We start from the raw sequence: 13,043 nt of genomic DNA on the forward strand, positions 1-13,043 counted from the left end.
TAAACTGGGGTGAACATGTGTCACAGCCGCAGGAGGAAAGTCTCAAATGTTCATGCTACGCATGAAGCATGTATGGGCTGACCATCAGCCAAAGAGGGAACATGAGCAGCCTGTACGGCCTCAGTCAAACCTCTTTAAACATGAAGTAACAGCCTGATTCATGTTCTTATCTAATTTCATTCTAATGCCACTTAAAGGAACGCTCCACGGAACATGTGTCACCTACCCTCCATCGTGGAGGATGACAGGCGAGGCCATTTTGGATTCACAGCAGGTTCAGTGGATTCCAGACTTCTCCTTGTACCTGCAGAGTTACAAGCAAAGACAGTAGCAGCATAATATTCAACAAAGCTGTGTTATTATTAATAAATATTTTTTCCCTGTTTATGTTCCTGTCATAAACATCTCAACATGTTCGTCCATCTCAGCACTTTCTGCCTTCCTGTCTGCGGCTCAATTTAAAATTTAATGAATTGCCTTGTGAGCACTGTCCCCATAAGGAAGGCGAGTCCCAAGAGTATGACTATGTACACAGATTTATGTCCCCACAGCATGAGTAACACACATACACATACACAATCAATAATTTAATAATAAAGAATTGGTCCTTCACTGAGCCACAGCTCAAGCTCCTGCTGCCCTCTAGTGGTCGAAGTGTTCAAGCACTTGACATGATTTGATGATTTTCACCCTTCTCTTCATAAACGAGTGAATTCCTCAACCCGCAGCCCCGCCTGAAGTTAAGCTTAGCTTTGCAGACTTGACTAAACACCAATAAGCACAAACCTCAAAGTTCACTTTGAGGTTTTCCAGAGCTTCAGACTGTCTCATGGCCTTCAGTGAATACAACTTGCATTACGGCTGTTGAGCCAGATTATTTGAAACTACTGAAAACTGATGACACAATAACACAGTTTATTACATGTTAATTACACGTTGATGTTTTAACTTTTGTCTTAACTGAAATGCTAACGAGGCACTTTTGTCTGCACTGATTATACAGCAACCAAAGCAAATTGCAATAACTTAAACAGTGTGAACGAGCTGTTTGCTCTTATTAAATGCTTGTATTTGTGAAGTGAACACATTGACGTGCAACATTGTGAACGGTGATTTTCTCCGTGTGTGAGCTTTGAAACAGATCCAGTCTGAGTCATTATGAAGCAAATCCACCTCTCAATGTGAGTCTGTGGGCTGCAGTCTGCAACTGGATCTCAGTCCAACTCAGAAGCAGGTCAAGTTCAGTCCTAAAGTCTCTGCTCTGTCTCTGCCGTGGACCGTGCCAGTTCTTCACCTCCTGATCCGGGTCAGGACCAGCGGACCAACACCTGGTCTCCATCTTCTATGGAGTAAAACTGTAGAGTCTTCAGGTCGCTGTCGATGTCAAACTCTGTCCCCGCCACCTGCAAATAGAGGATCTCAGTACATTACAATGGGAGCATCACGGTGGAGTTTGCAGGACTGGATGTTGCTGATTGGTCAAACACAAACTAAACTACTCGACCACACAGTTCCAGGAACGACAGAATCACAGGAACTAAAATGCCCCTTTTGACCACTACGTCTATCAAACGGGATATTTCACCATCTATACTGAAGGTCTACTGTGAGTCTCTAGACTTTCAGTCTCCAGCACAGTTTTTCTGCTGAGGACTGAGCTTCTGAGAAATGCACATCATCATGGTTTGACTCAGTGAAGTGGACTTCTTACCTTGAGGCTGGTGTAGGTGAGCTTCAGATCGGCAGCAGGAACCTTCAGCAGTCTGTACAGGAGTCCCTTCACCTTCTGAACCACCATGGAGGCTGCAGAACAGACCACACACCGTTCAATGACATTCTCCTGCTGCTGCTCCACAAGTGAGCTCATCTTCAAGTGTTACCGAGCTAAGAGATCCACTTTTCTGCCGCTTTACCTGGAAGCTTCTTCTCAATTGGCTTCCGCTCGGGGTCATCAGGAAACACAAACGTGATCTCTGGTGAAGACAGACAAGGAAAAGATCAGCGTTCAGGAAACAACACGTTGCACTGGTGGAGAAATCTGCTGGAACCACAGTGTGTTTATTCATGGCCCGTACGTATCAGCCAATCAGAGAGCGGACAGCAAAAAGACTAACTTAAGAGCTGATTTTTCAGGGCAAATGGCTCTGGCTTCTTCAGCTCGCCTTCCTCTGGAGCTCCGTACTCTGAAACACAGGATGAGATGATCTTCATCATTATCATCATCACTTCAAGATCTGAATGATAATAACATAAATACTATACAGCTAAAAAAAAAAAACAAAATTGGCTGCCTCTAGCTGTCAGTAGTCACTTTTTACTTGCTCCTTTTAATCATCGGCCAATCAGCTGCTCTGTGACCTGACGGTGTTCTGGGTGTGGCTTACTGTCAATGAGGGTCAGGTAACGAGGGTGCTGACGGGTGAACTGGCTGCTGGGCTGACTCCCTCCACCTGCCTTCAGCCACTCCTCTCCAAACATCTTGATGTAGTCAAGCTCCGCCCCCCTCCTGTCCTCAGGGGGAAACTGATGGAAACCATGGCAACGGGTCAGCATACATGCACACACACATGCACGCACGTGCGCACACACACAACACAGATGTTCAGCTCACCTGATGGCCGTTGAGGACGACCAGTTGTCCCAGTTTGGCAATGAGCATCTGATTGGCTGTCCTGGGGTTTCCATCACTGCTCACCAGTCGGTTACGACGACACGAAAGCCTCACCAAACTGGGCAGCTTGGCCAACTCGTCCACCACACACCACTGAGAGAGAGAGAGAGATGACATCAAAGTCTCAGCTGGATTAAAGTGACGCAGACTCTGATTTCACTTTCTTTGAGCAGCTCGTTGCGTCTGTATCCGAGCACAAACACACACTGACCTCAGAGATGTTGTTGTCGTCCAGGTTCAAAACCTTCAGCGCTGGGAACATGGCTGTTTGAGATCCTACAGGGGAAAGATTCAGCGTTTTCAGCTGGATTTTCTTCATGTCTTTCTTTCAAAGCACTCTCAGTGGAAATGTTATTCTAATTGAGTCGTTAGATTTTTACCAGGAGCAGCGTCATCAAATCGAAGGCCAGACAGTCCAGTGCAGGACAAGTTCAGACTCTCCAGTCTGTATTGAAACAGCACAGAGTTTACAAACTATAACATGGAAATTCAAGATAGACACATGAAAGACACTTTCACTGGTTTTACTCAGAAAATCTGATTTCCATATTTTATCTTATACTATATTTTACTATATAAATATTATATTAATTTCTGTGCTATATTGCTGTAGTGTACAATGTGTTACTTCAATATTATAATACAGTATTGCTACTTTTGACCTTATCCATTACATCATACTATTTTATACTGTACTACATGATGTTATACTGGCATCATCAATTCGTCACTCATGTCTTATTATTGTTATTCTTTACTTTTCTCTAGTTATCTGGACTTATTTCTCTCATTGTGCTGCTCCAACACCTGATTTCCCTCTCTGATGGATCAATAAAGGATTATTTTATCTTATCTAAATGGCACAATGTATCCAGTGAATGTGTTTTTTTTCCCACTGTATACTTATATTTTTCCCACTGCAACTGCCTCATCCTCTTTCTACTGTAGAGCCACAGGGTATTGGAGGGTTGCCGGTTCTTATAGCATGTTTAAGTTCAGCCAGTCTTGCCTTCAGTTTACACTTTGTTCTCCCAATATAAAAAAGCCCCACAAGGACAAAAAATCTTCTTCTGAGTTGCAAACTGATCAAGCGGTATATTATCTATCAACCAAGGACGGTGGAAAGTTTGTACACCTTCATTGTCTCCTTTAAAGATCTTTAGATGAAGAAAATGAATGTATTATGTGTGTACAGACCCTAACAAGAGAATATCATCTATGTACCTGCCACACGTCCATGGTCACTAAAACTGATGATCCGATGTTCTTAATGACGTTAACTTTAGTTAATACATGTGTGCCATATTGAATAAAAGAAGGCAGATTTAACACACACAAATCATGTGACCTGGGCATACTGATCACATGACTATTAGCCAGTCTGTATATGAAATAGCTGAAAGGTGAGAACTTTGAACTCACCGAGATGAAGGTCTTAATGGCTTTTGACTTTTGATTCACTACCCTCTTTAGTGCCTCGGCCTTCCTCAACAACATCTTTTTATGTGCTTTATTTTGTGCTTCTGTAGAAATCAGGCACAATTGTGTCCTTTTTAACACTGTGAAACACTGGCCAGAAACCGTTCGGCCCTAAACTGGATGTATGTGATATCAAACTGATTAAACAGTAGGTGTGTACTGTACCTCGGCAAAGCAGCTAAACTGAGCACACTGTCCTGTACTAAGGGATTACTGTTCAGTTCGAGACTCTTCAGTGACTGCAGGACTCCGTCAGGCCTTTAAAGCAACAAACACATTAAACAAACTCAGGTTAGACTTCCCAGCCTGAAAGTCAGACACTTTAGGATGGAGGGGACTGAAAGCACGAGCAGCAACGTTACCTCTGCAGCTCTGTGATGTTGTTTTCTCCCAGACAAAGACCCTGCAGCTGTGGCCACATGGGAGCGCACTCCAGGATCTGACCACAGACGGACAGGGACAAGTCAAGAAACACAGACACAACAATTAAGAAATACATGTGGATGAATGATTTCTTAAACACCAGCAGGAAACAAGAGGTCACTTATTTTGACCGTTTGCACATTTGTGACATTTATCAACACAAAAAAAGACTAAGCTTTAAGTGATTCAACTTTTATGTGAACTGTTCTTATGAGATCAAAAACAAGAAAAAATTAATTTAAAAACATGAAGTTATCAAGAAGATGAAGACATATTTAGACTCTTATGTCACGTGATGGAAGGTAGATGGAAAATGTATAAATAATGAGAATAAATAATAATAACAATTATTCATATTATTGTTGTTGTTATTTGCACAGCACAGTTTATACAAGAAATGCAGCTGTGAGTGTTTTATAGCTAAAAATAACAGGCATCATGAAATACGAAAATAAAACCTACTTGATAACAGTAAAAATTTGATAAAAATAAAGATGAAAATAGAAGATACAGTTAACAGAATACATATTAAATATCTAAATATATTGGTAATATAAATTACCATTTTTATACACAGAACAGAAGTAAACACACTTTATGATCTAAGTGCCACAGGTACCAGTACGGGGACTTTTAAACTGATCTTGTGTGTGTTGTCAGGCACAGACGCGTACCTGTGGCCAGGTGAGGTCGCAGCTGTTGAGGGCGAGGACTCTGAGGCTGCAGAAAGCTTGGCAGTGAGCAGAGAGGTCAGAGGGCAAACACAGTCTGGTTTTACTAAAAAAAAATAAAGAAAACAGGATGAAGCATTCAGTGAAAGGAAGGACCCATGATAAAAAATACATCCAACACACACACACACATGCATGCACACACGCACGCACGCACACACGCACGCACGCACGCACGCACGCACGCACGCACGCACACAGTCCTCCTCAGAGGAACCTGTACCTGAGCAGTAGTTCCTCAAGCTGGTCCAGCTGCTGGGTGATAGCAGCCACGTCCTCCCAGGAGGACAGCAGAGTCCCACTCAAATCCAAAAACTGCACGTCTGATCACTGCTGTTAAGGAGTCACTGAGCACGCTCACAATCACACACACGACAAACACCGACAATCACCAACAGTCACAAATATTTACTGACAGTCACCAGCAACGTTGTGTTGTCAAACGACCGACTGTTTCAGCTCTATTCTGACATCTGTGAAACACATATTCACACATTTACACTTTGGTTGACAGTTCTGTTACCACTGTCACAAGAGAATGAACGTCTGGTAATGAGAAATGTCCTCAGACTCAATTTAAAAGGTTATATTCAGCCAGGTGAGGCCTGAGAGGTCTGTGGAAAGATACTTGGCGTGGTTTTCCTGATTTCTCCTTCAGCTCCAGGCCCGTTCACTTCAGAGTTGGTCAGCAACACTGAAGAAAGGTCCTCAAAACTGTCGAGACATAAAAAGAAGGACGGATTCAATCAAACCAAATATCTTCACATCCCGACCTGTTAACTCCTCTACAGTTATATATAACTCGCTCCACACCAGTGAATTCAGGGGCCGAAGATGATCCATGACTCTTCATCTTATGGTGTCAATGTCATAATGTAAATGATCTGATTAAAGTCAGGATTTAAATAGGAGACAGTGTCTGAAATAAAGGCATATAAAAAGCTGGTGTCTCATAAAGGCCATTATTCTCATTCATCATGAACACAAGTAAACATGTTGGTGGTGAGTTTGCATCAAATGAACACAGAAGTAGAAAACCAGGAAACATCTTTATAAATAATAAAACATACTAGAACAGCTAAGTCTCTAAGTTAAGACAGTTTGAGAGATCAAAGCAGACCAGTCAGGTCATACAGTGTGATGACACACACACTGTCTGGGGATGATGAATATCGTACCTAAGTTCCTTGAAACTTTGCCATATGACCTTCTTGGAGGAGGCCTGACTCAGCACCTCATTTGAGTTGATCTGGTACACCTGTTGCACAGCGGTCAGGTAGTCCACTCCGAAGCTCACTTTGGTGGGACGGACAAAGGAGCCACCGTTAGGGTGTCTGAGAGTGGAGAGAAAACCATCATGGACGGTACAGTTACTTGTTTCAGACCGATCACGTGCCAGAAGTTATAGTAAGAAAATCTAATGTTAGAAGAGAAATTAAATTGCTTTCATTTTTCATTTTAATCCACTGAGCATTCAGTAACCCCACAGATGTATGTGAGGAATCATCCAGAGGATCCTCACCATCCAGCAATGAAAAGCTTTGATAACGAATGACACATGAACACTGTAACTTATGGAGTGGATCACTTCAGCTGCAGAAAAATGACAGTAACTACCTGCATGTAAAATACTGGACTCCTTTGTGGCTGCCGTCGTGTTTGCCTCTGTCTGGGTGGTCCCACTCAATGCCGAGCCACAGCCCTCAACACAAAACACAAACATAAGTTTAGTGTTATTGTGTTAAGTATCAACTGTGTGGGTGGTGAAATATCAATGTGGGCGAGTCGATAAGTGTGGCTGTTTGCATTTGGTGGTTTCTAATATGAGCCTTCCTAAACTTAACCAAGTAGTTTTGGAGCCTAAACCTCACCAAACTATGACCGGCACCTGAAATGTTTCTCAGTAAACAATGGAAAATTCATGTCCATGTACATGAATCCTACAAAATAAATGTCATGATTATTTCATGAAATGTGAAGGGACTGAGTGGAAATGAAGAAGTTCTCAAATGTTAAATGTCATCCAAAAAGGAGCCGTGCAGAAACCCTAAACCTTAAATGATATGCAGTCTAAAATTGGTAAAACTTTGAATTAAATCAGGAACTATTTGACAGAACAGCAAGTAAACATTATAAATTTGATATAACATCTTATGCCAAACTTCACAGGTCTAAATGTACAGACACATTTCAAAGTAAAGTATTGAGGGCCTGGTGGTTGTGAAGTGGTCATGTAGGGTGAGTGAAAGCCTGTGGACTTGATAACCTGTGTAGTGTTAAAATGAAGACCACTGAGCCTCAAATATGTCATGAATTTACTGACGAATTTACTGACTTTACTGACTTAGTAGAAAACACCGACCTAGCAACTAGTGGGGATAATCACTGGCTGAGTGAGGGCGAAATATCCACCTGACACCCGGGTCTCACCTGCTGTCGGTGGCACCGGGCCCACATACCGCACCGTGGCCCGCTCCTCGCCGCAGGACACCCGCTTGCCCACCGCGTCTGCCGGCACCTCCGGCTCCGTCTGGTCAACTCCCATCGAAACCTCCTGCGGAAGACCCACATTTAACTTGGGAACCACTATTTAATACTGCAGTAACAGTTAAACAAACTCCATATTCCAGCGCTACGAACTAACGACATACAACAGCGTTAATTCTGGGAAACAGTTTGTTTCAGTATAACATTACGTTGCTAACAGTAACTATACTCTACAATTAAGTCTTAAAGATGAAAAACAAGATGAAATTATCACCGATATGAAAACAAAACTATAAAATCAAACAACCTGTGAAGTTTCGAGATATAACTTCTGAATTCTTTCAGCTACTTAACATCAGCTCACGCTAGCTTCCAGACCAAAACATTTCAAGTCTTGGGTTCACCGGAAGTGACAGTTTTTGAAGTTGCACTCACTTCTCACAGACCTTTTCCAGATAAAAAAATATGATAAATATTATAGTTATGTAGGTGTGTTCCGTATAAATGCCCTCTCTTTGAGTTTGTTCTCAATTGTTTAGTTCAGTGGTAAACTCAAAGTGACTTGAGGAAAAACAGGAGGAACCTTTGTTCCGCTGTGACCGTGTTCCCTGTGGGAAATAACTCACAGCAGGACGATTGTGTGTTGGAAGGAAAACGCGTGGACAGGCAATAACGCTCACGTTACTGGAGTTAAACTCGTAGAAATTCGTGTACTGTAAATACTGCAGTTAATGTGACAAATTACTTATTCCGATATTTAGAACAAACCGGAAGTCACTGTTTGAGTGACACTCGAATAATCCGAGGAAACCATGAAGAAGACACGTGAAGAGAGGTTTGTTTACACTTTTTATTTCCCTAAATTAAAGTGAATGATGATAATCTGCGCCATTTCTGTGACCACAGTTGAAATTATGACAGTTTGAAGCTAAGCAGCAGTATGATAGGCAAAGAGCAGGGCAAATGTGTTCTTTATTGACTAGTGAAACGGTCAATTCATATCAATCTTCTGTTTCTACCACACACCCTCCAGCCCCTGGTTACTCACAACTCTCAGCTTCAACAACCTGCATTAATTTATCAGTTTAGTTTTTCAGTAATTAAATGTGCAGAACAATCAACTACTACTTTCTACCCAGAAAACTACTGTCGTATTTTCTGGGTGCTACACCTCCCTTACTTCAAGTGTTTCTGTCCTCAGTGGAGAGGCGTCCTCAGGACACCAGTCAGATGACTACATGGTGGGTCAGGTGTCAGGAAGTTTGTTCCAGAAGACCTCTGCAGCCTCTGGATCATCGCTGTCGGCTTTATTCAGCTCTGCAGCACCAGCAGCAACTCGTCTGTTTCAGCCTGCACCCAAAGTAAATCACGCATTCATGTAAAGTTTCACTGTTCAGTCACTTCGTAAAACAGCTGCTCACTTAAGTTTTTAGCAAACAAACATGACTGCGGACTTTTTTCAGAAAAATATAGAAGGTCAGCAGACTTAACATGTCGACATGTGATTGGTTGTTTTTATCATTGTGCAGCCTGTTCAGAAGAGTGCAGAAGCAAAGGAGCAGCAGAAGGAAACTCCAGAGGTCAAAGGTCAGTCCAGCCAGAAGAAGAAGACAAAGCCACTTAAAGAGAAATCAGAAGCCGACCAGAAGCTGGAAAACAGGTGATGACTTTAGAAACAGGCCTCAGTCCATCAGTTCATCCACAGAGCCGTCGGGTCTGTGTGAGCTTTCACATCTTCTTCTTCTTCTGCTGCCTCCTCATTTGCTTCTTTTTTTCTTCTCTTCCTTTATTTTCCTCCTGTTTTTTCTTCTTTGTATCAGTACATAATACTGTTATTATTGTTATTCTTTTTTTTTATCACCTAAATGATGTTTTAGTGGCCTTTTTTTAACCCATAATGTGATTCTGTAACACAGATTGCTCTCATTTCTCTCCATCCTCTTCTTCTCTGTCGTCAGGGAGATCAGTTTACTGAATGCAGACGAGGACGAGCGAGGGCAGGAAACAGCCATGAAGAAGAACAAGAAGAGGAAAGCGCCGGAGCTGGGCGGAGGGAATGACGTTGAGCAGTGGGTGATGAAGAGACAGAAGCTGAAAGCCAGAAAGGAGGAGGAGTCGATAAAGAGGAAGAGGACAGTGTTCGTAGGCAACCTGCCCGTCGGCTGCACCAAGAAGGTACAGAGAGAGCAGAACGTCCAAAATGAATGAATTTTTTTTTTTTTTTTTTCCCCGTACAAAATGTGAGTGATTATCAAAAAAGCACCTCATCCTTTCTTATTGAATTCATTTCATTCATCTTTCAGATGTTCGAGTTTGATTTCAGATCAGCTGGTTCAAACTGTTCGGCTGAGAGATGTTTAGATGAAATGATAAATTGAAAATGTGCAGCAGATTTTGGGCAATGATGAGTATGTACTAATTTCTTGTTGAGCATTTTAAGTGTTCGTCCATCAAATGTAAAGCATTAAGACTAAAGAAATATGTTCCTGTTGGTGACTAATAACTCTGCACTGAGCTCATTAAAAACAAACGTTAACATGTGGAACTCAAACTGAACTCTGACTCGACCTTTAACACCGAGATGAGAAACTCAGCTGAAAATGTGATGATATGCAGCCGATATTCAAAAGCTCCCATTCAAAGTACATTTAGATTTAAAATCTTGAAGTCTCTCTCTCTGTCCTTAAATTGATGACTGATCATCATCATTAAAGCAGTCATGTTGTCACTGGGTAACAAACTAAAGTCCAGCTGGGGTTTTGATGTTCTACAAAGAACTCAGAATTTTACTTTCTGGAACAGATCCTGGATCTGTTCAGCTGTTTAGCCACCGCAGCTTCACTGCTGTTGTTAATTATTTATCCAGGTTTATTCAGTATCATGTTGGAGAGAGACAGAACTTGATGTTTTTGTTTGTCTTTCAGACCCTGCAGAGCCTCTTCAGGGGTAAAGGAACCATTGAGTCCATCCGGTTTCGTTCTGTGGTAAGAAAAAAAAAAAACACTCACAAAGTTTAGTTGTGAGCAGGTTCAGGATCAGCTTGTACCTCCTCACTGTTACAGAAACACTGAATAAATAAATAAATCAGACTGTTTCTGTGAAGCTCATCTTCATGCTGGTGAAGTGTTTGGCTGCAGAAGCTTGATGTGATGACTAAACACACAGTTAGCTGGTGAACTGCTAGCCAGCGAGCTAACGCTTTAACACTGTACTGGAACCTTTACGCCTCCTGACATTTTGCCTTGAGGATTGTTATAAAGAGACACTGAAGAGGGAAAAAGAAGTTATCTGAGTCAGCTATCTTGCGAACTGTCATTTAGCAAACCTATTTGCTCATGGTGACACACCGATAGTAAGCTACCATATCGTCCTACTCTTCACTGTTGGTCAGTGGTGCACGTTTGGATGTCAAAGGTCACTAAACTTTCACTCCTGAAAGGAAAAATTGATTGTTGTGATTCAGTTGAAAGGAACTGATTTTACTGCTAAATGTTTAAATATTGGTATCCATCAGTCACATGATGCGTTTGTTCCCTGCAGGTCAGAGAGGATCCCTCCATGTCCCGTAAAGTCGCAGTTATTCAGTAAGTTTCTGTCTGAGCGTCTGAACAACCAAACCAACGTCCTCGAATGTTAAACTCTGTGTGGTATCATCATCTTCTCTTCGCATCAATGGACTTCTTTTTACTCCACAGACGCAAAGTTCATCCCAAAAAGCAAAGCATGAACGCCTACGTGGTGTTTAAAGACGAGGACGGAGTCGTTAATGCCTTGGAGAGGTCAGACACCCGTTAACTGATTTTTAGCCTCATTAGGGACTCACTTCGTGCATCTAAGCATCAGCAAGCTGCTGTTCTGTTTGTCTCTGCCGACAGAAACGGCATGGAGATTGAGAAAGACTTTCACATCCGAGTGGACAGAGTGACTGACAGCTCATCAGTGAGTCTCCGGTCATCAGTCGACTTGACAAGTTTGAAATCCGTTGAAATATTGTAACGCTGACGTGGTTTTTGTCTTGCAGCACGATCACAAACGCTCCGTGTTTGTGGGGAATCTTTCATTTGGTGAGTCGCTCTGCAGCGTTCATGTTGAGTGTGTTAATGTTTGACAGTTTATGTTGAAGTTAACCTGCTCTGTGTGTGTGCGTGTGTGTGTGTGTAGAGATAAACGAACTGGCTTTTCGCCGACATTTTGAGGAGTGCGGTGCAGTGGAGGCCGTACGACTGGTACGAGACCAGAACTCCGGACTGGGCAAAGGATTCGGCTACGTTCTGTTTGAGGTGCGGCTGGATTGGATTTTGGTCGTCTGTCTGCAGTTTGATCAGATGATCACATGTTACAGACGGCTGCGAGCTTGTTCACTCTAATAAATATTTTCCATGTTGTGGCTGACTGTTCTGTTAGCTCAGCTGCTGTGATAGAAATACAACAGATACATCGTCTCCATCTTTCAGCCATCTGTGGCTCCTGATTGGTGTTTTAATCTTTTTGCTGCACAAAGACCAAAGTCAAGTATGATGGTGACATGTTTTTTATTGTACAGTGATGCTGATGATGAATGTCAATAATGTAATAAGTGTTTTCTAGCTGACCGTCATTTTGTTAATGCTGCCTGTGCTTACTAATTATTTACGTTTGTGGTTTTGTTCCTTTTTGCCTTCACAGAGCGCCGACTCGGTGCAGCTGGCGCTGGAACTGGACGGCACCAAACTGGAGGGCAGGTCCATCCGGGTGAAGAGGTCGGTGAAGAAGGAGAAGCAGAAGAAAGAAGCTGGCAGCAAAGGAACCTCACGGTTGGCCAGCAGGGGCCCTATGAAGGGCTCTATGAAAGGTCCAATGAAGGGTCCTATGAAGGGCTCTATGAAAGGTCCAGTGAAGGGTCCTATGAAGGGCCCAGGGCGGGAGAAAGGAGGCAGTTGAGGAGGTTTCAAGTCTCAAAAGAAATCCTTTGGAAAGCAGCAGAGGTTTACCAACAGTTCCAGCTCCTTCAAAGGAGAGACAGTGGATCCAAACAAAAAGACAAAAAAGAAAGGACTGAAGAAGAAACCGAAGCCCAGCAAGACCGTACATATCTGATCTGATGAACGCTTGACTGAAATTAAAGCTTCAGAAGCGTTTGAGGACTCTTTCATTGATCGTGCATTTGCTGTTGTAATCACACAGTCGAGAGCGGCAGATTGTTCCAGGCAGGAGGTTTACATCAGTCCATGTTCCAGATCTTCAGGAGGTTCAACCTGATTCCGCTGTTCTGG

General features: G+C 42.6%; 2 protein-coding genes across 3 annotated transcripts; one reads left to right on the forward strand and one right to left on the reverse strand.

The window, feature by feature from the left end:
- Window positions 1-520: 520 nt before the first annotated feature.
- tbce (tubulin folding cofactor E) lies at window positions 521-8,205 on the reverse strand. Of its 2 annotated transcripts, XM_076727352.1 has the most exons (17): window positions 8,099-8,205; window positions 7,735-7,858; window positions 6,922-7,006; window positions 6,483-6,638; window positions 5,933-6,018; window positions 5,528-5,627; window positions 5,248-5,350; window positions 4,513-4,589; window positions 4,316-4,408; window positions 3,052-3,116; window positions 2,883-2,947; window positions 2,612-2,764; window positions 2,385-2,523; window positions 2,115-2,183; window positions 1,914-1,973; window positions 1,712-1,803; window positions 521-1,403 (listed from the first exon to the last, which is right to left on the reverse strand). In XM_076727352.1, the coding sequence occupies exons 2-17, from the start codon at window positions 7,847-7,849 to the stop codon at window positions 1,308-1,310; spliced, it is 1,554 nt and encodes a 517-aa protein (XP_076583467.1). In that variant the 5' UTR covers window positions 7,850-7,858; window positions 8,099-8,205; the 3' UTR covers window positions 521-1,307. The 2 variants fall into 2 exon arrangements, with proteins under 2 accessions (XP_076583467.1, XP_076583468.1); XM_076727353.1 differs by lacking the exon at window positions 8,099-8,205 and having other exon boundaries at window positions 894-1,403; window positions 7,735-7,928.
- Window positions 8,206-8,415: 210 nt separating this feature from the next.
- On the forward strand, window positions 8,416-13,008 carry rbm34 (RNA binding motif protein 34). Its single transcript, XM_076729237.1, has 12 exons — window positions 8,416-8,626; window positions 8,993-9,152; window positions 9,321-9,451; window positions 9,750-9,966; window positions 10,716-10,775; window positions 11,332-11,375; window positions 11,487-11,570; window positions 11,667-11,730; window positions 11,813-11,855; window positions 11,953-12,071; window positions 12,457-12,634; window positions 12,697-13,008. The coding sequence occupies exons 1-12, from the start codon at window positions 8,604-8,606 to the stop codon at window positions 12,870-12,872; spliced, it is 1,299 nt and encodes a 432-aa protein (XP_076585352.1). The 5' UTR covers window positions 8,416-8,603; the 3' UTR covers window positions 12,873-13,008.
- The last annotated feature ends 35 nt before the right edge of the window (window positions 13,009-13,043 follow it).

The sequence above is a fragment of the Chaetodon auriga genome, chromosome 4 (genome assembly GCF_051107435.1).
Source record: "Chaetodon auriga isolate fChaAug3 chromosome 4, fChaAug3.hap1, whole genome shotgun sequence".
Classification (NCBI taxonomy): domain Eukaryota; kingdom Metazoa; phylum Chordata; class Actinopteri; order Chaetodontiformes; family Chaetodontidae; genus Chaetodon; species Chaetodon auriga.